Genomic DNA, 25,785 nt, shown 5'->3' on the forward strand with positions numbered 1-25,785 from the left:
AATGGCCACGTCCACGAGCCCAGAGCGCAGCGGCACCAAAGTTTGTGCGTAAAGGAGGCGGCGCGGCGCGGGGCGCCATGACTCACTCCCTGTCACCTCCTCTGAGAAATACTGATGTCCCGAGGACCCTTCCGATCAAATGTGCGTGTGGAAACACAGAACTGCATTTGACTCGCTGAACTTGAGCTCTGCCGTTTCCACAGCGATGACAGGAGAGACTGAAGCGATGAACCGGAGACGCGCCGCGCGTCCATCTACCCAAACACCTCAGGATCGAGTTCTCGCGTTCACTGACACGCTGCTGAGGTGAGTGTTCAGTCAGTCGCACAACTGCTAGACTATATTGAGCATGCACTCATTATGCATAATAGGCTACATTAGAAATAGCCCATTCTTTTCCGTTTGCAAACTTCGTGTGATGTGCGCTGGAGTGAGTCTACAGGTTGCTTCTGATAACTTCACATACGTGCTGTTTACGGTCTTTAAAATGAGGGATTTTGAGTGTGTTCGCGTGTTTAGTGGTTGTGTTGGTGCCTACTAATGTAATGCATTGATTAGTTATGTGTTCCAGAAATTTCTGCATTCTCTCCCAGCTGTCACAATGATTTATGCATGATGGGCAACATGAAAAGGTTACTCTTGTCGTCTTGTATTGACTGGAGCAAAAATAGTTTGATTACAATGGAGAATTTTTCTTTCGATTGCCTCTGCTCAAAAACAAACTGTTGAATCAGAAAATGGGAACTATGGTGGTGTGCTTATTTATAATATATAATATAATATATAACATATACATATATGCATAAGAATAATGCTGTGACTTTCTAGTTTTTATAGTAAGCTGTTCAGAATCTTATATTTAATAATGGGGGAAATGATTAGGCACATTTTAATTACATTTTATTCTAATGAGTTTCAGATTTTAGTATAGCAAACAAATCTTGTTTTATTATGTTTTTGTATCTGAATGAAGATTTTAGATTAAGATTTACATGATTATTTAAGGTGCTGCTCATATTGCTGCTTATATATATAATTTCCCATTATTCTAATCACCTTTTCCCCTAACTGGTTCATTTTAAATGGCCATTCGGTGTAACAATATATATTTTAAAAGTACAAATATTCCATGTCTTTAAAAATATCTATCTATCTATCTATCTATCTAAAGATTGTTTTGAATATATACATACACTAATCTGAATGAGTGAGTGAAGTAGAAAAAGTGTTTAAAATGGTGAAAAACAATATATATATAATATTTAACTACATAACATTTTCTGCTGTAATTAGATCTCTTACATGTAAATTTTTTCATTGTTTCAGATATAGTCGTGAAATTTCCATAGACTACGACCACCTTCAAATTCAATTACTTCTCTTTCTTTCACTCATGACAGAGAGAAAAGAATAATGTGAGTCTCTCAGCATGTCTCTTCTGTTGCTCCTGAAGAGCCGTGGACTTGAGCTTTCAGTCAGGCGAGATACAGGACTGTCCGCGTGCCCCTTCACCCTCTGCTGAGGTCTCACGCTTTGATGCTGCATAAACACTGAGTCACAACGAGCAGCCAGTGGCGGAACTCATTTCTGTCTTTTTGAAGCCTGTACATTAGGAAGCTTTGACTTGAATTACCTTTCAGTGGTGAAGCCTAAATATTTACCTCTCTTTATGTAAAAGCAGGCAACCGTATCCATTAATTTCAGAGGAGGCTCTGGCGATTATAGAGAGAGCGCTGTGGCTCTGGTTATTGCGTGGCCCTGCAGGGCTGTGATAAGTACTAGGCAAAGAAGACCAATAATTGTGATTTAATCTCAGTCAGAGAGAGTGTGGGCTACAGGTTGTAAGGGGACCACCGAGCTGAAACCCAGCGGAACGACTGTTTCTGTGATGAGTGAGACTGTCGGACCGCCCGCAGGCCGCCCTGATTTCTTCACAATCTGTTAATGAATAATAGAGACTCCTCTGAAGTCCTCAAGGAATTGATCAGTCTAAAAGAAATATTGACTAACCCTCGTGTATAAAACCATATGCTGTTTTCAAAAGTTATAATAAAAGGAACCAAACGATAGCAAAAGAACTCTGTGCTATGTTGAATAAGTCATATGACTGCTTTTTGTGAGGAATAGCCTAAAATGTATGTCTTTTTGTCTTGTGACTGAACAAGAACCAATGAGGTTTGAGGTTTGCAATGTGATATTTGATGTACACTGAAATAACTGGTGTAAGATTTACTTTGAAACAGTTGTCAAAACTTGTTAGTTACTTTCACAAATAATACACTGTATTATACATTCAGTTTTGAAGTAGAAAGACTTCCTACATACTAAATACTAAAACATACTACATACTACATGGTTGCATAAACTTCTAAAACTTTCAAAAAAAAATAAAAAATAAAAAATGAAACAAAATAAGAATGATAAAATGATAAAATAATACATAAAATATTTGTAAAATTAATGAAAAATGTTTTGTAGATAAAAATGCATAGACTTGTTATTTTTTTCAATAATAAAAAAATTTGTTCAGCATCAATGAATCAAACTAAATTCATTAAATTTATACCAAAAAAAAAAGAAAAAATGGATTGAATCAGGTAAAAATAGTTGCAGGTTACCACTTTTTACAGTATAGTTTTAAATTACAGTATTAAATTATAGTAGTAAATTACAGAGTTTTATTTTTGGGTGCACTTTTGCTTTGAGAGTATTATATAGGCCTATGATTAATAATAATACTGCATTTTATTTGTAATGCACTTTTCTTAAACCCAAAGGGCTACAATAAAACAGAAACACAAAAAGAACAATACAGATGACAAAAATCAATTTAAAACAACCTTTAATAAATGCATCTTAATCAGTTTTTTAAAGTGATCCAGGATAGGTGCATTTCTGATATTAAAAGGAAGTGCATTCCGTAAGTTGGGCCCTTTGAATGAAAAAGGTCTTTCTCCCATGATTAAATATAAATATCTAATATTAAGTATAAGATATATCTCTCACAAGACTATGCTTGCTTCTGTTCGCTGAGGTGATGAGCTGTTTTGGTGAATCGTTTCATGTGCACGACCATATGGGTGCCAGTCTGGCAAAGCTCAAGGTCTCTGACTGATGGTAGTGAGAATCATCTGGCTGTCAGCTGAATTTACTGTTTGCTTGAGGACTAAAACAACAAATGCTTTAGTTGTGTCCCTCACCATAGGCGAGTGTTGTCAATCTGATGGAGCGCTGCTCCTTAAAGGAATAGTACACACTAAAATGAAAATTTCCTGAAAATTTACACTCACCCTCAGGCTATCTGAGATGTAGATGAGTTTGTTTCTTCATCAGATTTGGAGAAATGTAGCATTGTATCACTTGTTCACCAATGGATGCTCTGCAGTGAATGGGTGCCGTCAGAATGAGAGTCCAAACAGCTGATAAAAACATCACAGTAATCCACAAATAATCCACACCACCCCAGTCCACCAGTTAACATCTTGTGAAACAAAAAACTGCATGTTTGTAAGAAACAAATCCGTCATTAAGGTGTTTACTCTCACATCAAAACCCACCCACATATTTCTTTAGAGCTGTTTTGGATTGTTTTCACTCGTTTGATCTGTGCAGATTTCTCTCCTGATTCAGACGAGATGAGTTTTTTCACTCGGGAAAACACAATATTATGGATTTTGGATCCATATTTTAGTGAGAAGCAGCGGTTTGAAGTTAAAAACATGGATTTGATTATTACAAACACATATCTTTTCACTTCACCAGAAGTTAAGTGATGGACTGGAGTGGTGTGGATTATTGTGATGTTTTTATCAGCTGTTTGGACTCTCATTCTGACGGCACCCATTCACTGCAGAGGATCCATTGGTGAGAAAGTGATGTAATGCTACATTTCTCCAAATCTGATAAAGAAACAAACTCATCTACATCTTGAAACGTCTGAGGGTTAGTACAATTTCAGCAAATTTTCATTTTTGGGTGTTGTAGTAATGTTTTGTTTATATATTAATTTGACTGAAGATGATGAGCGTTGATAGCAGCTCAGGAGAGAGCAGCACATCTTACTGTTGATCTAACTGTCATCAACAGTGGGCAGACGGTGTAGCGCAGGCAGGAGGGCTGGTGTGCAATGCAGCATGGCAGCTCAAAGCGAGCCAGCTGAGGCTCTGAACAGCTGGCGTATCAGCATGGAGTTCCACTCGATGCAGCGGTGAGGCCCAAAGGTCAGACGCCGGTTGATGTCGTGATGGGGAGATCAGAGACAGAGAGACCGCTGAACTCCACTATCTCAGTCCTAGCACTAGTATTATCACGCTGAGCCTCACGAACCCGGGGCGGGATTCAGTTTCTCTCGCCTGTGTGTATAAATACAATAGCAGTTGCGTTTAGACAGGAGACCGAAGGAAATGAATGCTGACACTCACAAAGCAGCGGAAGGGAGATAATGCGACAGGGGATTTGTCATAAAAAAACAAATTTAAAAGTTTTTTAAAGGTAACGTGAAATCAAAATTGACCAAAATTGAACATCCATGGCCGTATTATGCATGATTTATCAGTGCATGTTTGTTTATATATATAGTCTTTCATCAAAATGCAATAACTGTCATAAGACTTTTGTTTCTCCAGGTGTGTGGGGAAAATAATATTAATCATTAATTTTTGAGCCTAACATCCACAGACAAGTGAAATCCAGATCTTAATGCATAGCATATGACTTTCTGAATATATAGATGTGCCAAAATGTGCAGAATGACAAATAGACCAGAAGTAATATTAACCATGAATTTCTAATATTGCTCTCTTGACTGATAAGATTCAAGACATTTTATACACTACCATTCAAAAGTCTCTTATGTTCAGCAAGGCTGCATTTATTTGATCGAAAATATTGTGAAATATTATAACAATTTCAAATAATTGTTTTTATTTGAATATATTGTAAAATGTAATTTTTTGAATATGCTTTAAAATTTAATTTTTTATTACTCCAGTCTTCAGTGTCACATGATCCTTCAGAAATCATTCTAATATACTGATTTGCTACTCAAGAAACATTTCTGATAATTATCAATGTTAAAACAGTTGAGCTGCTTCATATTTTTGTGGAAATGGCGATACATTTTTGTCAGGATTCTCTGATGAATATAAGAACAGCATTTATTTAAAATAGAAATCTCTTGTAACATTATTAATTGTCTCTTTTGATCAAGATATTGCATCGTATCTTTTTTAATTTTATTTTTTGTTTATTTTGTTGAATATTTTGTGTATTTGATTATTAATATTTTTTATCTATTTTGATGATTAATTTTATAATTCTATTTTAAATGTGAATTAAAAAATGCAGTTTTTTTTTTGTTGACTTTAATAAACTTTTCAACACTATAGTAAATTTATTTGTGTTTGTAGTTTTTTTTTTGTTGAATTTATTTTTGTTTATTTTTAAAAGGGTTTCGCTTTACTGAAGAACCATGAAGAGCTTTTAACATTTCATTGCGCAAAAGGTTCTTTAGATTATTAAAATGTTCTCAACAATAAGAAAAAATGGTTCATTTATGAACTGCTCATTGAAAGGTTCTTCAAAGAAACCCAAAATGTTTGGAAACCTTTATTTTTGTTGTTTCAGAATGTGCCTAACAGCTTGTGTTTTCATTTATGAACTGCTCATTGAAAGTTGCTTGTTTTTTGTGTCATGAGTAATTTTTAGTGTTGATTGTTGAGTTGGAGTAGGATTTGTGTTGTGTTATTTTTGTTTTGTAGTGTCTATTTAGTGTCGTCATGAAGAACAGTTTCATTGCACAAAAGGTGCATTTAGATAAAAAAAAGTTCATTGATGGAGAACTGGTCACTGTCAGAGCGTCTGAGTAGGGGTGTTAAGCTTGCGTGCATTTCTCATCTCAAAGTTAATTGGTTTATTGTTGTGTGGATGGTAGTTTTTTCTGTTGAAAATGAAGCATGTGTCTGACCCATAGACTCCTGAAGAGCGTTTTTGAAGCTCAAAGTGTGCATCTTGGCAGTGCGTCACCGCGGTTTATTGTTGGGGTTTTTTTTCTGTTGAAAATGAACTGGTTGCTGAAGCCACGCCCACCAGCGACGGCAGTCACCGGCAATCCTCCTTCAAGCAAGTGGCCAGATCCCTTAATTATGCAGAACTTTAAGGCTTAATTCATTTAAACGGATGAGTTATAAAAAAATTCACCTCCTCACAGTTGTCATGAAGGGCTTGCTATATAGCAAAATAATTTTTCTCACCAGGCTGTTTTAATTGATAAAGTTCACAAACATGAGGAGTCTATGGGACGACTCCATTTTGCAGCCAGCCTCAATCTAGCCAGTCGAGAATTGCAATTATAAAAACTTCCGTGTTTTTTTCAGAGAGAAGATGGGAGGTTGCTATCGTGTATGGTTTATGATCAAGTGGTTTGCTGTATGTGGGCAGACTCACTGTCACAGCCTTGCACAGTTGAATTTATTCTGACATCATTATAAATAGAGAAGCAACAGACGGCAAAAAAAAGATTAATTTTCCTGTCTGATTCTGCTGATGCCGTTTGGCAGAACATTGGTTAAGGTAGAAAACTGACAGAAGAGAAGAGAAGATTTTAATTTCTAAAGGTCAGGAAGCCAGAAATCTCACAAAAGAAACAAACCAATACATCATTGTCAATATGCACCGAAAAAGGGGGATTTTTGTGCAGCTGAGGGATTTGCCTGAAGTCATGCGATATTTGAATGTTATTAAATATGTTTTCTTAACTTACTAAGCTTTTTTTCTGTGTCTTTTGGCAAGCAGCAATAATTGGCTTGATTAAAGTGGGAATTAGAGTGCATGAAAAAGGCAAAAATAAAAACATTCTCAGAAGGCAGCCTTGTGTTTTTGCACAGTGTGTGCGTTTTTCACAACTGTGAGGTACAAAAAAAATATGTTGCTGTTTCACTTCATTCAGAACCGGCTAGAGTCTCACAGGACACGATCTCGTTAAAACCCCTGTGAAAGGTCGTTTTCTGCATCTGTGGTTTCCTTCGCTCAGAAACAATCTGAAACCAGGGTTTTACATGCTCGGAAGAAAATATGAGTGCTTGACAGAGCGTTACTATGCTGGATGCTGCTTTGCGGTTGCTAAGGTACTTCTGTGTGGTTACTAGGGTATTTCAAATGGTTGCTAAAGACTATTTTGGGTTGTTTTACTCTCTTTTTACTCTCTCTGCTTTTTTATACCAGCAAATGAAAATAAATAATCTGCACAAACTGTTTCAAAAGTATGTGCAATCATTTTATTTTCATCAGTTTGTCACATTTTAGAATAATGTGATATTGCCAGTCATCTATCAAGTTCTCAAGGTGCTGTTAAAGTCAGCGTGTTTTTTTTTTCAGTGTGTTTTTGGTTAAATGCCTGAAATAAGATTTGTGGTGAACACAAGCTCCAGATATTTTCAGTTTATTCTACAAAATAAAATACATCAGCAAGACCCCATTTGTAGTTTGCTCATTAGTCTCGAAAAAGTGAAAGTGAAGATCATCTTAATAACCAAAATGTGTAAAAATCATAAACTTGTCACAGAATTATTTTCTGCAGTAATTAAAATAATTTGGATTTTTTTTAATTTAATTTTATTTATTTTTATTTTTTTGAGGGAACAAACTGGGTTGGCCTACAAAAATACATGTCAAATATAAGAATTTTCATGACCATTTTCCAGTCTCTTCCAGATTTAGGTTACTGTACCTTTAAGACTTCTATGTGAAAAGTACCTCTGAATAAGCTGTCTTTGCAGTTTCAATAAAGTTGTGCATGTTAGAGTTTGGCTATATAATCACTAATTAACCTTTATAATTTAGACTACTTTTTCAATATTAGTTGTTTTGGATTTTGGAATTTTAATATCTATTCAGTGGAAAAATTAGAAAATTTTAGTTGTGTGTATTAGACAGCAACTGTTCATTTTTGTTGTCCCATTTGGTTATGTGTTTGACATGTCGAATGAATCCCTTCAGGAGAAACATATAAATAAAAGCATTTGTTTTGCTGAAGATCCCTCATGGAGAGAAATCCATTTGCGGGCCCTTTATCAGAGAAATATGAATTAATGTATCTATATATCATTATCCACTGGAACTGGTTCATATTTTTATGCTAAATGAGTGCACACTTCATTATAATGCATGAGCGGTGGTTTAAAAGTTGCTTGTCTGATAAATGAATCCACTTCACTGATAAAGCTTCATTTTCTCTGTCTGTTTTCAGGGTTCATCAGTCTTCAAACCAAACCAGCATGCCTGCTTTATGACCAGATCTCTCCTGATTGAAGCCGTTTGCCTAAAGATTGCGTGACTCACTGAGAACTGCTCTTCAGCCAAAAATATCTCCTCAGCATACGCCAAAGTGCTTTTAGCTTTGTCCTTGTTATCCGCTTTGCAACCTCAGTGACATCAGCCAATGCCATGCAGACTTTTGATGTGAATCTGATTCTGGAGTGACCGTCAGCACCATGTGGACTGTTTCCAACCACTGCAGATGTGCACAAAAAGACGGGAAGCTCTTGTTTTACAAAGTGCACTAAAACATTAACAGTGCTTTATGGATGTGCAAAGAGAGATGGAGAAGGCTTTGACACCTTCGCACATCGATGCATTGATGCATATCTAAAACAGATCACTCATGCATCAAACCTAATGCCTGGAAACTACAGACAAACCGCTTTTGTACCTTAATAGATCACACAGATTGCAACAACGGCGTTTGTGTCATTCACATTGTTCTGTATGATGTTGCAGCTGCACAAGGTTATGAACATGTCAAAACAACCCTTGAATTTATGACTTTATGACAAAAGAATCTGACGTTCTCCGCAGCATAATATGTTTAGTTCCTCTTGTTTATTCCTTCACCCACAGCTATTTTCTGCGAACATACATCATTAAAAGCCCATCTAGGAGAAATGAGAACTGAGACACAACAGGTTAAATTTCATTATGTTCCCTCATTGCAGTGCTGGAAATGCTCCAGTGTTCTTGTACCACTGCCAATGCAGAAGTAGTGCTGTTTTCAGCATTTTCTTGGAGAGGATCCGATATTAAGGTGCAAATCAAAACTGACGCCCCAAAATCAGACCTTTATTAAATGCCTGGACATCTTGAACTGATGATTCCCCTCAAAGACAACATGACCCTGGAGTTGTTCCTAGAAAACTGTAGCAACTGCAGCCAGGTTCTTGTCCCGGAGCTGAACGTCATGAAGGCTGTTGTTCTGGGAATGGTGTTGGCGATCTTCATCATTTTTGGTGTTCTGGGCAACATCCTGGTCATCCTCTCTGTGGCTTGCCATCGTAATCTACACACAGTTACCCATTATTTAATTGTGAACTTGGCAGTCGCTGACTTTTTGCTGAGCTCTACAGTTCTTCCGTTTTCTGCAGTCTTTGAGATGTTGGGCCGTTGGATCTTCGGACGGCTGTTTTGTGATGTTTGGGCGGCAATGGATGTCTTGTGCTGTACTGCGTCAATCATGAGCTTATGCATGATTTCAGTGGACCGATATATCGGCGTTAGTTATCCTCTGCAGTACCCGTCCATTGTGACGGAGCGACGGGGGTTGCTTGCACTTGTTGTTTTGTGGGCTCTGTCCATTACCATCTCAATTGGACCTCTTTTTGGATGGAAGGAACCGGCACCGGAGGACGAATCCATATGCCAGATAACCGAAGAACCCGGCTATGCCATTTTCTCTGCGTTAGGGTCCTTCTATCTCCCTCTAGTGGTGATTCTGTCGATGTATTGCCGGGTGTACGTGGTCGCGAGGAGGGAGACCCGAGTACTGATTAGCGGACAGAAAACGGAAAAGTCAGATCACACCACTGAGGCTGTAACTTTGCGGATACACCGTGGGAACACAATGGTGTCCGAAGACGAGGCCTTGCGCAACCGGACAAACTTTGCACTGCGTCTGCTCAGGTTCTCTCGAGAGAAGAAGGCCGCTAAGACCCTGTGCATCGTGGTTGGGTGTTTCATCCTATGTTGGCTTCCCTTTTTCCTGGTTCTTCCGATCGGCAAGTGTCTCACTTTTTACATTTTATTATAAGCAAATACCAGATTGTCAAAATTGAAGATACCTTTGTCTGCCAAAGCTACGCCAGAAAGTGTATTTGTAATGTGTTTGACACAACAGGCACACAAGTAGAAAAAATAGATTAAGAGAAAACTGGTGGCTGTAAAAAAAAGGGTTGCGCCTTTCAGTTTAGGATCATTCTCAGATTTATTTATTCATCTTTTTTTTGTCATGAAAATTCAGTGTCACACCAAAGACATATTTAAATAAATAAACTTTGCTTCCTGTCAGTTCTGATCTGTTGTATCATAATAAAAGGCAAAAACACCAAAAATAAATTACATACAAATTAATAACTTTTTTCCCAGAATAATCACCCTGTGCACCTTCAAAGCCTCTTCTTTCTCTAAAGTTTGACTTTAGTTTTCCACGCATATGATGCGATTTCATGTTTTCCTTTGTCTTTGGAGTGTTACAAACTGTTTGTGCATATACAGTATAAGATCCGTAAAGTCAAAAAGATTAAAGTCTCAAACCCAAAGAGATTTTCTTTATTAAAGTTAAGACTCTTCGACGCCTTCCTAAATCGTGGCCACTCTAGTCAACGCTTGTGTTACCAGCTCTCCGTGCTGATTCTGTCAAGATACATGCATACACCTCCTCCTTCGATTAAGTATAATGGCTTGTGTAGCCAAAATCCCATCAAAATCTGTTACCATGACTTATTGTGAGAGGAAAAAATTATGTTTTAGTCACATAACATTGGTTAATGGAAACGCAGTCATTTTGTAATATACTTTTTTATCAACATTTATGTCAATACATTTTTTTTTTTGCCAAAGTTTTGCACAAATCTGTAATGGAAACGTGCCTACACCCCCTCATATATAGGTCACTGTGTTGGAACATTTGCATAACACCACCCAAATGTATCCGCAAAGAAAGATTTTATTCTTGCTGTAGTATTGTTGCTGCCGCCATGGTAGCGGATATTCCAAATATGGTAAGAGGCGCAGCATTTACATCACACGCTTGAGGTATTCGGCCAATCACAATGCACTGAATAGCTGGCCAATCAGAGCACACCGTGCTTTTAAGAATGATGAGCTTTGTAAGAATCAAGGCATTTCAGAAAGGCGGGGAATAGAGGAGCAACAATAATGTACATTATGTGGAAAATAATGTTTTTAACCTTAAACTATGTAAATACATTGCATTAAACCAAATACACAAAATAATGTTCTTTTTAGCAAAGTCATATGACTCCTTTAAACATGTTTTTAACACTGGTAACACCAGTGGAAAAAGCTTAATTATTTATATTTTAGTAGATATAATATTTTATTTTATAATGTCAATAGATAAATTTTTTTAATTATTTATATTAATTCATTTGTTTAGATTTTTTGTGCATAACAATATAAAGTAAAAACATTTGACATGTTATTTAACAGACAGTTAGATAGAACAAGGCATTTTATATGGAATTTTTCTTCAGTATTTTGGAATATTTGTAAATATATGTTGCAGTTGAAACATTTGTAATGTTATTTTTCAGTTGTTTTGGATAGGAATTGACTGTTTTTTTTTTTTTCTTTATTTCCATAATGTGTTTAAATTATTTTGGACTAACAGGAAAAAAGTGATTTAGTGTGATTTACAGCAAGCTACAAAAGCAAAAATGATGCCATGTCTGACTGTTTTAATGATTTTGCAAGTGTAAACTTGGCAAAGTTAAGGAGATGTCGACCTTTCCCCATTCAGATCAATAGGAGTTGTTCTGAGTACTACCACCAAGTGAACCAGCTTACCTCACAAAGGACTTTGTCAGTGGTCAATGTGGTTTAAATGACTAGAAGACTGAAAATCATTTGAAGAGTTCTAGTTAACTTTTAGATGATATGCTCTTTGCAGTTTGTGAAATATCTGGTCTGTATGTGTGGTTTTCATGCTGTCCCCTGACACAAATAGGTTAACAGATAAAATGCACAGGGACATTTTTTGGTTTCCTGTCTGAAAATCAAATGCACAGAGATTTTTCCAAATGCTAGAAGATGGGAAAATAATAACCTCAAGTGGGTAAAATGCTGCCATGTGGAGAATCGAGAAGATTGGTAAAATATTTGAGTCAGGCCTTGGCTGTTAGTGTTTTAGTGATTTTAGCATGTAAACAGGTCGAAAGGATCAACTCTCTTGTGGCTCTGCAAATCTTGTAGTGCAGCAGAAGTGTTTGTTGTGCCAATGATTTAAAAGATGTTTGTTTAAACCCTCATTTCTAGCATTCTCTCAGACAACAGGGTCACGGGTGTTTACGCAATATGTTTGGCTTCAGAAATGAGTTTCACAGAGAGTCAGAACGGTCTGTAATTCACTTAATGCACGGCAGAGCTTCTTGGGTTCCCCAGATATGAATTTTAGCTGTTATTATATTTCCCACCCCTGCAATAGGGCTCTAGCGAGACCTTTCGGTTCAAGGTCAGAGTTAAACCACAAAATAGAGTCTATTCAGTCTCCAAAAAAGAGAAAGAATCCAGTAAACTGTATTTTTGGAAAGCCAATGCAAACAAATCGCACAGTCTTATGAATCTGTGGTAAACCTGGGGAGCCTGTTTACTCAAAAGGACATGAAAATTATTCTGAATCTGCATGGAGATTTATAAGAAACATGATTTGCACAATATTGAATCGCTTGCTAATTAACTGGCATTAAATTGCATACAATAGAGTGTTAATAAAGCTCAGGGGATTCAGTGACCTTATCAGTATGACTCAGTTTGAGACAAAACAAAGCACACACTCGCTCTGCAAACCGCGTTTAGTAACAGTGAAATCTAAAACACCGCCTTCAATAGGAAAGTTGTTCTTTTAATGTTACGCCGGTCGATGCTAATCTATTTTTGCATGTATGACATCTCGCTGTAAAGCTGAGTGACCCTTTCGCTCATTATGAATTCTCCATTTAGTTTGTAATAATTAAAAACAACAGGTTAATTGTTTTCCCAGTAAAGTAATGCTATTTTCATCACTGCATGGATGACTGGAGCTGAAAGACTTCATATAAATGCTGTATGGTATAACATCGAGGGGATTTTGCTTACAAATGTGGGTATTAGGATGAAGAATTTGCCCTTCAGACAGACATTCTTCCTTTTAAATCTTCCCTCGATGCTTTCAGTACAGTAGCAGCAGTGAAGGGAGAATCGCTTTAATGCTTGGTTGACTCTTAGGAACATCCACTGCATTAAAGTATAATAATATAAATACATAGTAAGTATCATAGTACTGCATAAACACAGTGACCTAATAAAAGACACACAGAACAAACCCACATGCAGCCAATGAAGCCAAAGAAAACAGTTTTTTAGAGTCGATCCTTACAAAAAAGTTGTTTAGAAGGTTAAAGGGTCTTTATAAGCAACAAATAATCATAAGCATAATACTGATAATTAATTAATTAATTAATTTATTATAATTATTTCTCTATATTTTTATTATATATTTATTCGCTTCCTCTATTTATTGTTATTTGTGTTAGTGTTAGTTTATTTTTTTTTAAATGCAATCTTTAGCAAAATAAAATACATTTAAATTAAAACAAATCAATACATCTATACATCACAATTGTATGTTTTGATGCCTAAATTCACTTGTAGCATTTAAAGCATTATTTAAATTACTTAAATTAGGTTTAATTTTAAATTATTGTGACAAAATAGTGTAAATTTATTTATGCATCACTGAAAACAAATTTGGTGTTTTTAACAATTTACAGAAATTGCTAGTTTTCCAATAAATGACAGAAATGGCAAGTAACACAGAATTTACATGAAAGTTTGAAGTAAAAATAGTATTTTCTTGTACAATGTCTTGTACAGTGTAAAAACTCCAGTTAAATTTGAGTAAATAAAACATTTTTTTTTTATTTAGAAACAATTTTCACCCAGAAATTTCAAAATTGTACAATAAATTACAAAGAAATGGCAAGGAATTAAACATGACATTTTGTAGTAGAAATATTATTTTCTTGTCAAATTTCTTGTAACATCAGTTTAAATAAATATAAATAAATAAATATTCTGAAAAAAAATACAAATTTACAATAATTTACAAAGAAAGCATAGCACATGCGAATTAGGCATATTGTTCTTTTGTTGATTTTGATTGCTTCTATTGTCATCTTTTGTTAGTCGCTTCTGATAAAAGCATCTGCTAAATGACTAAATATAAATGTACTCTTTTAAGGGGATGTAAATTTGTGGAACATTAACTGCTGCTCTGGTAATCCAGCAGAAATTGTTCTTACTGTAAATTTAGTGAAGTTAGTGTCTGAATGTGTTAGTTTGGTGGGTGAGTAGCTGTTCAGGACGTTTGTTGCCACCTGTAGCCGATTCTCTTATATTTCATGAGACGTGAGCTCTGTGTCAAACCTGCGTCAAGCAGGCATGAAATGCATGACTGAACCACTGCATGTATTTGAGGGAGACCACAGCCGTACCGTGACGTTTGCACAAGCCCTTTTAACATTGAATTCATGTCTGAAATTCTCAAGTGGCATAAACTCTCTCTTTTCTCTGATCATTTACTCAGACAAGGAACCATGGGAAATGAGATAGGAGGTACCAAACTGCTCAGGCTGAAAGAAATGAAATTTAAAATGAGCTCAGTCATCCTGTATTTTTTGAAGCACTTGCAGACTGGATGCGTAAATAGAGTAAAATGCAGTAGGGATCCGTGAAGCTTTAATAAATAATGTGCATCAGTATCTGCTGTGGTTAATATTACATTAGAGCTAATATTAAAAAGCAGCGGGCTTGACATTAAGAAAAGCTCAGACAAATGTGTTTAGTTTTTAAGAGCTTCTCAAACATTGAGAATCTGTGTGCTCATGACTCACACTGATATAATGAACAGGCTGCTAAAATAAATCACATTATCTGATAGATTTAACTTCAGTAATGCCAATGTTGTGCATTTTTTAAATATCACAATTATTTTTAAGTACTTGTTATAGGAATATTAGCCCTTTTTTTCCTTTTATTAAAATGCTTATTTTATTTTAAACGTTATTTTATGCTTTATATTTTCATTAACTAAAACTATAAAAAATCATTTTAATTTCCTGTGGCTCAGTGGTAGAGCATTGTGTTAGCAGCGCAAAAGGTTGTGGGTTTGATTCTCAGGGAACACGTTAGGTAAAAAGTGTTAGCCTAAATACACTGTTAGTTGCTTTGGATAAAAGCGTCCGCTAAATGCATAAATGTAAATGTTTTTTTTTATTTTTTTTATTAACTCAAAAAAAAAAAGAATAATTTAATGTTGAAAATGTCTAATTTTTGCAAAGTTTAAGTACTAAAATAAAGTAAATAAAGTAAATAAACTAAAACTTAAATGTACAGACATAAAAACAAAAACAAATAAAAATGACAAAAGCACTCGTCAAAATGACTAAAACTTTTAAAATTATAATGAAAACAAAACAAAAAGATGTTAGTATATGATAACATGATAAAAAACTCTGACATTTTTAAAGATATGTTTTATTATATATTTCATATTTCATATTTATCATATTTGAGGGTGTGTACAAAAATACTGCTTGACTATTGTGGTGTGGTGCAATGATATTTATTCATTGTTATTGGTGGTTTTTGGTCTTTTTTTCAATGATGTTTGAATTTTGTGTTTTGGTGATATGATATTTATTGATTTGCTATTAATATTTTAAAAGTATGTGTATTCCAAACCAACGTTATTTAGTATCACTGAGATACTATTATAGCTTTTGTTTATCTTTTGAATTAGATTTTATATTTATATGTTAATATTGCTTTCATGTTAACTTTATTTATTTTTATTTAAATACATTTATTGGTTTAGTTTTAGTTATTTTAGTACATTAATTTTTGATGTATTTTTATATGCTTTTATATTTTCTTATATTTAGCATTTATTTGATTTCAAGAAACAAAACCAATAAATGTATTCATTGAAAGCCTAGCTGAAAACCACTAACCTGAATATTAGGTCCTTCTTTTGTGGTTCCAAATGTCTATGGTGGTCCTTTGGGCCTGATGACTTGCGTCCAGCCTTTCAAATAAAAATGATTGGGACCCCCCCCCTCCCCAGATAGAAATGTCACAGTTTCCTGAGAACATCCCGGTCACTTTTTGTACTGAGCGTAACATAGGACTGTGTCAGAGGTCTTCATGTGTTTGCAGAAATTTATGACGACACCATGTTGATTCATGATGATTTTTTATTTGTTAAGAAGAGATTTTTAATGATTAAGGGAAGATGTTATAGATGTGCATTTTCAGCCTTATTTTGTGATTAGTTGTAATTGCTTTTGTTTTCTCATTTTGACTTCTTTCAATTTAATGCATCATTACATTGGATCCGCTCTTTATATTTCTGCACACATCACTCGGGATAGAGTGGAACATGAGTCATTTAATGTTTCCATTTTTATATTGTTCTCTCTCTTTATACATTAGAACATTATCATCAGAGGCTGGATGAATGAAGACTAGTCAAGAACATAACCAGATTTTAAGTCACTCCAAAATATTGGGATTTAGGACCATTCATTTTTTTTTTCATCATGTAAACTGGTGTTTAATTGTCATGAAAATAATGTTAAAATAAAGCATTTCCAGGGTATATTTCACTCCAAAATCAAAGTAAAGAAATCGATACAAATAAATATGTAAATAAACAAATTATACATTCAGATAAGTATTAAAAATTAAATGTAATTATTATTATTATTATTATTTTGGCATTAGTCACGATTTTTGGCTAAAAATGTGTTTAATCATTGTCATGTAAATAATGTCAAAATAAAGTATTTCCAGGTTATATTTCACTCAAAAATCAAAATAAATAGATTTTTAAAATAAATGTTTATATTTGTTTTAAAATACATTACAAACTAATTTTAAAGACAAATACATTTTTAAATAAATATTTTGTGTTATATTTAATTACTATGTCTGATTACTATGAAAACAATTTGTGGTTAAAATCTGTTTAATTGTCATCAAAAATATTGTCAAAAAAAAAAAAAAAAATTCTAGGTTATATTTCACACCAAAATCAAAATGAAGAAAGTAATAAAAAAATACATATATAATAAATAAATATTTAATTAATGAATTACAAATAAATAGTACATAGTATATTGTAGTAGTTTTGAATAAATGAATGAATGAATGAATGAATGAATTAAATAAAATGTACATACAGATACATGTAAAATATATCTGTTTTGTATTACAGTCATGATGACAATTTCTGGTAAAAAATGTGAAATGAGAATAATGTCACAAAGCCAAAAATGCTAATGGTCCTAAAAAGGCTTCATTTTTTAATGTAAAATAAATCTTGTAATTTCAGGGTGAAATATGTCCTGGTGGACAGTAACTGTAGAAGACCAAACCTCAGTCTAGCCTGAAGATACTAATGATTAAAGTGTGGCGTTTAGAGACTGTTCCCACAGCCCTGTCAGTCAGTCTCTGGCTCTCCTTCATCTTTGTGTTTTAAAAGCCCCTCTAGTCTCGCTCTTAAAGTGTGTTACTCGGCGAACCCAGCTTTCTGTTCTGAGGACAGGTGCTGCGTCTCAAGGCCAGGTGGTTTTGCTAGACACTTGAATGCCTTTAATGGTACTACCAGCATAAAAAAAAATCCAGTGGGTGTGTGAACGGTTAAATATATCGATGTGGCTTTCTTTTCTGTGCCTCTGTCCTTTATAACGGCGAACAATTCCCTTCCACTGAAAGGTCCTTCTCTGATCATATTGAGCTGGATTTATGGCGGCAATTTGAATAAAATTATTAAGCTTGATTAACGGAGGAGCGTTCCAGCGTGAGATCAGATCAGATGCTATAAAAAGACTTGGCCGGCATTGTGATGCATGACGTAGTTATCCGTCCTGTCACACCGAGGCAGCGGCGAGAACAATGCTTTCAGAAGCATTCACACGTTTTTCTCTTTCCCATATGTAACATTTCTCATTTTCTGCTCCTTATCTGTTCATTTCAGGTCCCATTAATCATCCCCATTGCATGACGAGATGAGTCTTCAATCTTTTTTCACAGAGAGAATGAAACAGCTGAAACACGTCTATTTAACTGTCTTTTAAATTCCAAAAGCCTGAACTTGACTTGTCGATTGATATCAAGATCCAGATGATTTTTACTGCACATGCATGGTTACATGCATTACATGAATATTTTTATATCTTAATAAAAACACCTGAAACTTTTCTTTTCATGTTGGATGAAACTCATCTGCTTTTATGTGAGTTTTTGTTTGTGTGCATGTCATTTTACATCTGATGTCAGGACTGCAGGATAAAATTTCCAATAATCTCATGTAAACAGATTTTTGCTATTAACGGTTTATTGATCTGATATTGATACCGGTCCTATCTGTTTTAAAACTAAACCTTTTGATTTTATTGTGAATGATTCTTCAATGCACATTATTCACACAATTTTCACCATCTGACATGAATATTGATTAATATTTAGTTTCACTACTAACTGATTATAGAAGTAAAATAGGTTGCAAATGTGATCTCACTGACTATTATGTATAAAAAAAACTGTATGTGTGTGTAGTATGAGAGGAAATTACGGAGCCCCTAAAGGGACATTCTCTCACAAAAATTTTGCGTTCCTTTGAGAAACTTTGCGTTCCCTCGCAAAACTTTTTGCGTTCCCTCACAAAACTAGTTGAGTTTGGACAAACACTTCCTGTTTACATTACAGCTTGCAGTGGTTCATACACATACAGCATATATATTGAAAATATTTACATGTATATATTTATATTCATATATATCATATATAAATATATTTAATAAATAAACATAACATATTTTATTAAATATATACATGCATGTATGTATATTTATATATACACAATAAATATACATAGTACACACATATACTGTGTAAAAAAAAACTTTTATTTTGGATGCGATTAATGTTTGATAGCACTAATTTACATTTTTATAAAAGAAAGTAAAAAAACTAACTTTTTGTTAAATTTTGTAAATATTGTATATATTTATAATATAGAATTTAGAAAATATTGAGAAAATTATAGCACATTAAGTTAATTGTATATATAAAACATAATTTAACTTAAAATGTGCTCAAATTTTTTTATATTTTTGTATATATTTATAATATAGAATTTATTGATGTTTGCACTTTTATCAATCAAAAATATGTAAACTATGAATGATCATGAATTACTATTTTTGATGTTTAAATCCATTTGTTTGGCGAATTTTTTAAATTGTGATGTGCTCATTCCCTGTGTCTTCTTCTATTTCTAGGTTCCATCTTCCCGAAGTACAGACCCTCGGACACCGTCTTCAAGATCACGTTTTGGCTGGGCTACTTCAACAGCTGCATCAACCCCATCATCTATCCCTGCTCCAGTCAGGAGTTTAAGAAAGCCTTCCTGAGCGTGTTGGGTGCCCGCTGCCTCCGCAAGAGATCCACGCCGTCCCACGCGCTCTATCAGAGCCACAGTCCACGGCACGGACAGTCTCAGATCCTCGGCCTGACGAGCCGCGACAACCCGTCCCGCCTGAGCCCGTCCTCTTCCATCGCTCTGTCCCGCAGCCCATCCTCCCGGGATGGCCGGGAATGGCAGGCCCCTTCTCAGACGTCATCGGCGGGGGCGACCGGGGTCAGCGCAGGGGTGAGCACGGGAGCGAAAGTGGCGGGAATGTGTGGTAAGAACCTGCTGAGGACATGCTGCTGCGTGAGAATGGATTCTCCGCAGCCCGAGCCTCCCGCGCACAACTCGCTTCCCGTTATCAAAATCCATCAGCTCTCGCTGTGTGAGGATGGGGATGCGGTGTGAATGAGCACGCTGGGGAAATCACTCGACACACGCTGTCTGTGATGCCACTTTGCCAGTTGACAGAGCCTCAGACTTGAGAACACAAACTGATGAAGAAAAGCGAGCTTTTGATTGAAACGATCAGCTATGGGGACATTGAAAGCTGCTGCGGCACTGTTGATGCCTCATAAAGGCATGAAATCTCTGTCTTTATTTCCTCACTCTCATGTTGTTCTAAACCTATCAATTAACTGAAATGCAAAGGAGATTTTGCAGCTTCGACAGAGGGAAGTGCATTAACGTTAACCCTGCAAAGCCTGAGATATGAAATAATAGTCAGAATCGTCTAATTTTTTTAAATGGTGTAGTTTGGACCTTTAGACAAAGTATAGATATATAACAGTAAATGTGTGTATAATTTTTTGTTATGCATCATATTTGCTACATCGGGCATTTATGGCTCATATAGTATGATATAGAAGAACGTGGAGGAGAAAAAAACACCCCAATTTTATTCAGAGGCCAAAGCTGCAGCTGATATTTACAAGCCAAAAAGATGAAATTCTGAAGTCTGTCATGTAAATCAATGGGAACTTTATAAGTTATAAAGTTTGTCACTTTATCTCCCAATGTCTTAGTAAGATTATATTTAATGCTTAGGTTTATGATCAAAGCTCTGTAATAATAATGCAATGCAATACAATGATTATTGAGAGATCCTTAAGAGCCTGATGATCATATCTGATACAAAAACAAAAAACATTAAGTATGAATAATAAAGTAAACCTATACTTCAGTCCAGTAAGTGTTCATCTTGAAATATTACTAAAAATACAAAAGCTATTCTTATATTTACTTCACAGAAATCAGTAAAGATTTCACAACAAAAAGCTAATTTCATGAGCTGCAGGAGGATGCTTGTATTATTATACTAAACAGCCTTTTACTCGCTAAAAAGTTTAAACTATCAATCAGATGACAGAAGGCATGTAGTAGAGTGTGAACAGGTTTTCAGCAGCTTTGATCACGTTGATCATTTAGACGCCTATGAAATTCATATTTCAAATATATTACTGTATGCTTTAGGGTTAAACTCTGTCTATTCATCAGACAAATCCATCACATTCTTCAGAAGATTTTGAATATAACGCACAAAATAGACCATTTTATGCTGCTTTTATTGTATTTTTTGAGCTTGACAAACACAGTTGCTATGACCTCTCATTGTTTTATATGTTTTTAGGTTTGGAATGACATGATGTGTGAACAAATAATGACGGAAATGTCATTTTTTAGTGAACTATTCCTTTAAAAGGAGGATGTCCAGGATTTTTTGTTGGAAATTATGGTGGACATCATTCTGCATGGGTCTGTGATAATATATACCAGCATCTGTTATTTTTGTTTTTTTTTAATTGACAGCAGTTTTATTTTAACATGTCTAATGAGTGTTATATTATATATGAGTGAATATTCTATTTTTGAGTGTTTGTTCTCCAGTTCATATCTTCTTTATTCAATCCTCAGAAACTGCACTACAGTTAGTGGGCATGGGTTGTTTGCACAGAAACCGTATTGAACTGGGTATCGATCGTATAAGTGTCTTTCTGATAATCCTGCATGATCGCCTTATTATCTGTGGTATTATAATGTGTTTTCTTATTATTTTCTGTTTTAGTTTTTGGTGTTTTTATTTTTTGTGTGAAAAATGATTCTTCCCATAAGTCGTGTTCCCATTACTATGACCTCGGAAATACACAAATTTTCTTGTGATATTGATACTTGACCATAATAAAGAATATGTAATGACCTCAAAATGACGTATGTGGCTTAAATGCCTTCTAACAAGTGGCACTTTGTTATTGTGTTTGTTTCTCAAATGACAGAAATTCGAATGATTCCAAAACGGAAATATCCAATAAAAAAATACTGCATCATAAGTGTATTGGGAATCGTTCTGATTGAACTTCCGGATAAACTGTCCATGAGAATGTCATCATGGTTCCAGCAGTGGACACATTAATGGGATATTTACAGTTTCTTGTAAATATGTCTTGCTGTATCGATCAAGTATGAGAAAAGAAGTGTTTACTTTTAATGTTTTGGAAGTTATGTCTCCGAGTTAGACTAATAGACGAGAAATATGATGACGGGGATGTTTGGGAAACGACATACTGTAGTCTGGGGTCAAAAATCCATCCCGTGAGACAGTATAGTACAGCCTTTATATGTCAAGACCATATGTCTGACAGTTATGACTGTACTTTTGCGGGTTTGTGTTTTGTTTTGTTTTTTTGCAAGATGTCATATTTTTTCTTGGCTGAAGTAAACTTATAATGTTAACGGAGTTGACGTTTATACGGATTTTAATTTATATGTATATATATATATATAAAATACATAAATATATATAATAAGCACACTTATAATAAGCATTTGAAAACGCAACAGAATAGTTACGTTTCTTGTCAGCGTTTTTGTTCTCGGTTTTATGAAAGATTTATTGTTTTATGTTTAAATGTTTTTTAGTTAAGGTCTAGGTTTTTTATTATTATATTAATTTATATATTTTATATATTTGATAGTATTTTTGATATTATATATTAGTTTTTTGATAGAATACAGTATTTTATTTAAATAAATTTTTATACAAAAAAATCTGTGTGTGTATATATATATATACAGTACAGACCAAGTTTGGAAACATTACTATTTTTAATGTTTTTGAAAGAAGTCTCTTCTGCTCATCAAGCCTGCATTTATTTGATCAAAAATACAGAAAAAAACAGTAATATTGTGAAATATTATTACAACTTAAAAATAATAGTTTTCTATTTGAATATACTTTTAAAAAAATAATTTATTCCTGTGATGCAAAGCTGAATTTTCAGCGTCATTACTCCAGCCTTCAGTGTCACATGTAACATCCAGTCTATCACATGATCATTTAGAAATCATTCTAATATTCTGATTTATTATGAGTGTTGGAAACAGTTCTGCTGTCTAATATATTTGATGAATAAAAGGTTAAAAAGAACTGCATTTATTCAAAATAAATAAAAAAATTCTAATAATATATATTTTAATAATATATTTTCTTTACTATCACTTTTTATCAATTTAACACATCCTTGCTGAATAAAAGTATTGATTTTATTTTTAAAAAAAAAGAAAGAAAAAAAATTACTGACCCCAAATTACTGACCAGTAGTGTATATTGTTATTACAAAATATTTATATTTTAAAAACATAGCTTTTTTTTTTTCTTACTTTTTTATTCATCAAAGTATCCTAAAAAAGTATCACATGTTCTGAAAAAATATTAGCAGCAGCAGAACTGTTTCCAACTTTGATAATGAATCATCATATTAGCATGATTTCTAAAGGATCATGTAATAATGATTCTAAAAATTCAGCTTTGCATCACAGAAATAAATGATAATTTAAAGTATAATAAATTTAAAGAAAATTTTTTTTTTAAATTGCAATAATATATAACAATATTACTATTTTTAATTTATTCTTTTTTAAATAATTAGAAATTTAAATATGAATAAAACTTCTTTCAAAAACATTAAAAAATAGTAATGGACCTTTCCAAACTTTTGGTCTGTACTATATATATAAGCTATAAGTTTGTTAAGAAGACCTGTGGTTGCTAGGGTTTTCTTGGTGGGTGCTAGATGGTTATTTAGTCAAAAGAGTCCATCTGCAAGTCTTTGATAGATATGTTGTTGCGGTTTTATTTTATTGTTAGCCTACTTTATTTTCTGAAAATTACAAGTAAACCTAGAAATGTAATATACTGCTCAACAAGCCGCACAAATTGATGTGTCATTCACAAGCGGTGCAGGGTGAGTTAACAGCCCTTATTCTGAGCATTAGTAATCAGGATGCTTGCCTTAGCAAACAGTACAAATATTATAAACACACTGTGATCGGTTGTGGCATCTCAGAATGGCTGTTTTTGATTTATGGCAGTGTTCAGAAAAAGCCTTTTTGAGAAGCATAAACAGAATCATCTGGGGAAGGTTATTTTCACAGTAGTACTATAGCTGTGAGTCCAAAAGCCTTCCTCTATATCTTCAACATCTTATCAGCACTGTTCACAGCCTTTCTGAGAGCATCTCAGATAATTTCAAGTTACGGAAGGTGGACGGGGCCAAAGGTCTTCAAACGAAATTTAATGTAAATGTAAAATTTGACCTTGCATCAGTAGGTTATGTGTACATTATGTATATAATGTCATGTCATTTTTAGTTGTTCTTTGTTCTTTCTCAGCTGGAAAAGTCTTAATTTACATTGCAACATTAATTAATTTACTCTAGCACAGTGGCTATCAGTAAAGCAATGCCACAATAAAGTAAAGAAAGGACTAATATGTGGGTAAATCTAGAGGAAAATGTGTATTACACATTCGAACATGGCCAGAATGTGCACATGCTGAAATGTTAAAATTTGTCTTGACGCTTGGTCTTTACACAAGGCAAAAATGGACACCTTAACATGGTATAAAACGTGCATGCCTAGACATAAAAAAGAAATGCATTCAAAATTACCATGTGTATGTGGACAAACAGTCAGTGTTGATATGGTCAAAATTTCACATTCCATTTAAAGATTTCTGGCCCCATCCACCTTCCATATCTAGTGGCGTCTCCTACCATTGACTGCGCTTCGCAATCACTTATTCTCAAGCAGACGTTTATCATACAAGTGTCATATTCACTGTCTCCCTCTTTAATCCTGTGTTGGTGTGTGGCACCCAAATGTAAATTTGGTTTAGTGCAATCTAATATATTAAAAAGGCACAGAAGGTCAAACGCAGCGAGATGCTACTAATAATACAATCACAATAAATCTATGGAACTCAGCACTGCAGGTTTATCAGACAAAATGTTCAGCTAATGTTGACATAATACCTCTCAGCATTTTAAAGGAATAGTTTGGACAAAAATGGTCTTTTCTTTGGATTCAATAAAAGTCGACAGTGACCAAAGGCTGCTAAAGTCAACAATAAATGCCATTTGAGACTCGTTTTAAGAATGAATTCTGTAACAATGAATTTTCTTTTTCATTTAGTGTAAAAAAAAAGTTATTTTTTCTGTGGGACATAATGTGCATGGGTGAATTGTGCACAATAAGACCAGGAACAGGCTGTACACTCTCAGAAAAAAAGGTACAAAAGCTGTCACTGGGGCACCTGGGGAACCTTTTCAAAAGGTACACTTCTGTACCTTTTAGATACACTTTAAGCACTAACATGCCTTTAAAGTACCAACATGGACTCAAAAGATGTACAAAGATGTATATATGCTCAAAAATATGCTCAAAGTCGGCCTTATCTTGAACCACAATTACAAAAATTCATCAAAAGTAGTCTCAATTAACCACATACTATATTTCAAGTCTTCTGAAGTCTTTTCAATTATTATTTTTTTATTATTATATAACTGTAAAATTATTTATTTAATTGTATAATTTAAATGATAACATACAGATATTTTGAAAATTATAATAATAATAATTATTATTATTATTATTATTATTATTGTAGTATAGTCATTAATTGGGGGAAAAAATGGTTAAATTACAGATTTTATTTTTATTAAACTGCCAATCATTTCTTTGCATTCAATAAAAGTCAACAGAGATCAAAAACAGATCAAAGACATAATAAACATAGTCTATACAATCCTGATTCCCTACACTGTTTCAAGCCACGTAAAGTCTTAATATTAAAAATCTTCCAAGACACCTGATCTATTAGTTCACGAAACAGCAACTTTGTACAATATATGTTGACATGCAAATGAAATTTAATAATCATCACATGTGTTTTGCATTGAATAAATAAAAGATTATCCCCGGTTTCACAG

General features: G+C 34.2%; 1 protein-coding gene across 1 annotated transcript; it reads left to right on the forward strand.

Annotated features, from left to right (window-relative positions):
• The first annotated feature begins 28 nt into the window (after positions 1-28).
• On the forward strand, positions 29-21,065 carry adra1aa (adrenoceptor alpha 1Aa). The gene is made up of 3 exons (XM_042761647.1): positions 29-306; positions 8,246-10,046; positions 19,392-21,065. Exons 2-3 carry the CDS (start codon positions 9,122-9,124, stop codon positions 19,925-19,927), a joined length of 1,461 nt encoding a protein of 486 aa, XP_042617581.1. The 5' UTR covers positions 29-306; positions 8,246-9,121; the 3' UTR covers positions 19,928-21,065.
• Positions 21,066-25,785: the final 4,720 nt, after the last annotated feature.

Source organism: Cyprinus carpio, chromosome A8 (genome assembly GCF_018340385.1).
Source record: "Cyprinus carpio isolate SPL01 chromosome A8, ASM1834038v1, whole genome shotgun sequence".
NCBI classification, from domain to species: domain Eukaryota; kingdom Metazoa; phylum Chordata; class Actinopteri; order Cypriniformes; family Cyprinidae; genus Cyprinus; species Cyprinus carpio.

Bases quoted from the DNA above. Each gene is read 5' to 3' on its own strand.
- adra1aa (XM_042761647.1), top strand. From the start codon at position 9,122: ATGCCTGGACATCTTGAACTGATGATTCCCCTCAAAGACAACATGACC. The intron at 10,047-19,391 runs GCAAGTGTCTCA...TTCTATTTCTAG, and splicing joins TTTCCTGGTTCTTCCGATCG to GTTCCATCTTCCCGAAGTAC.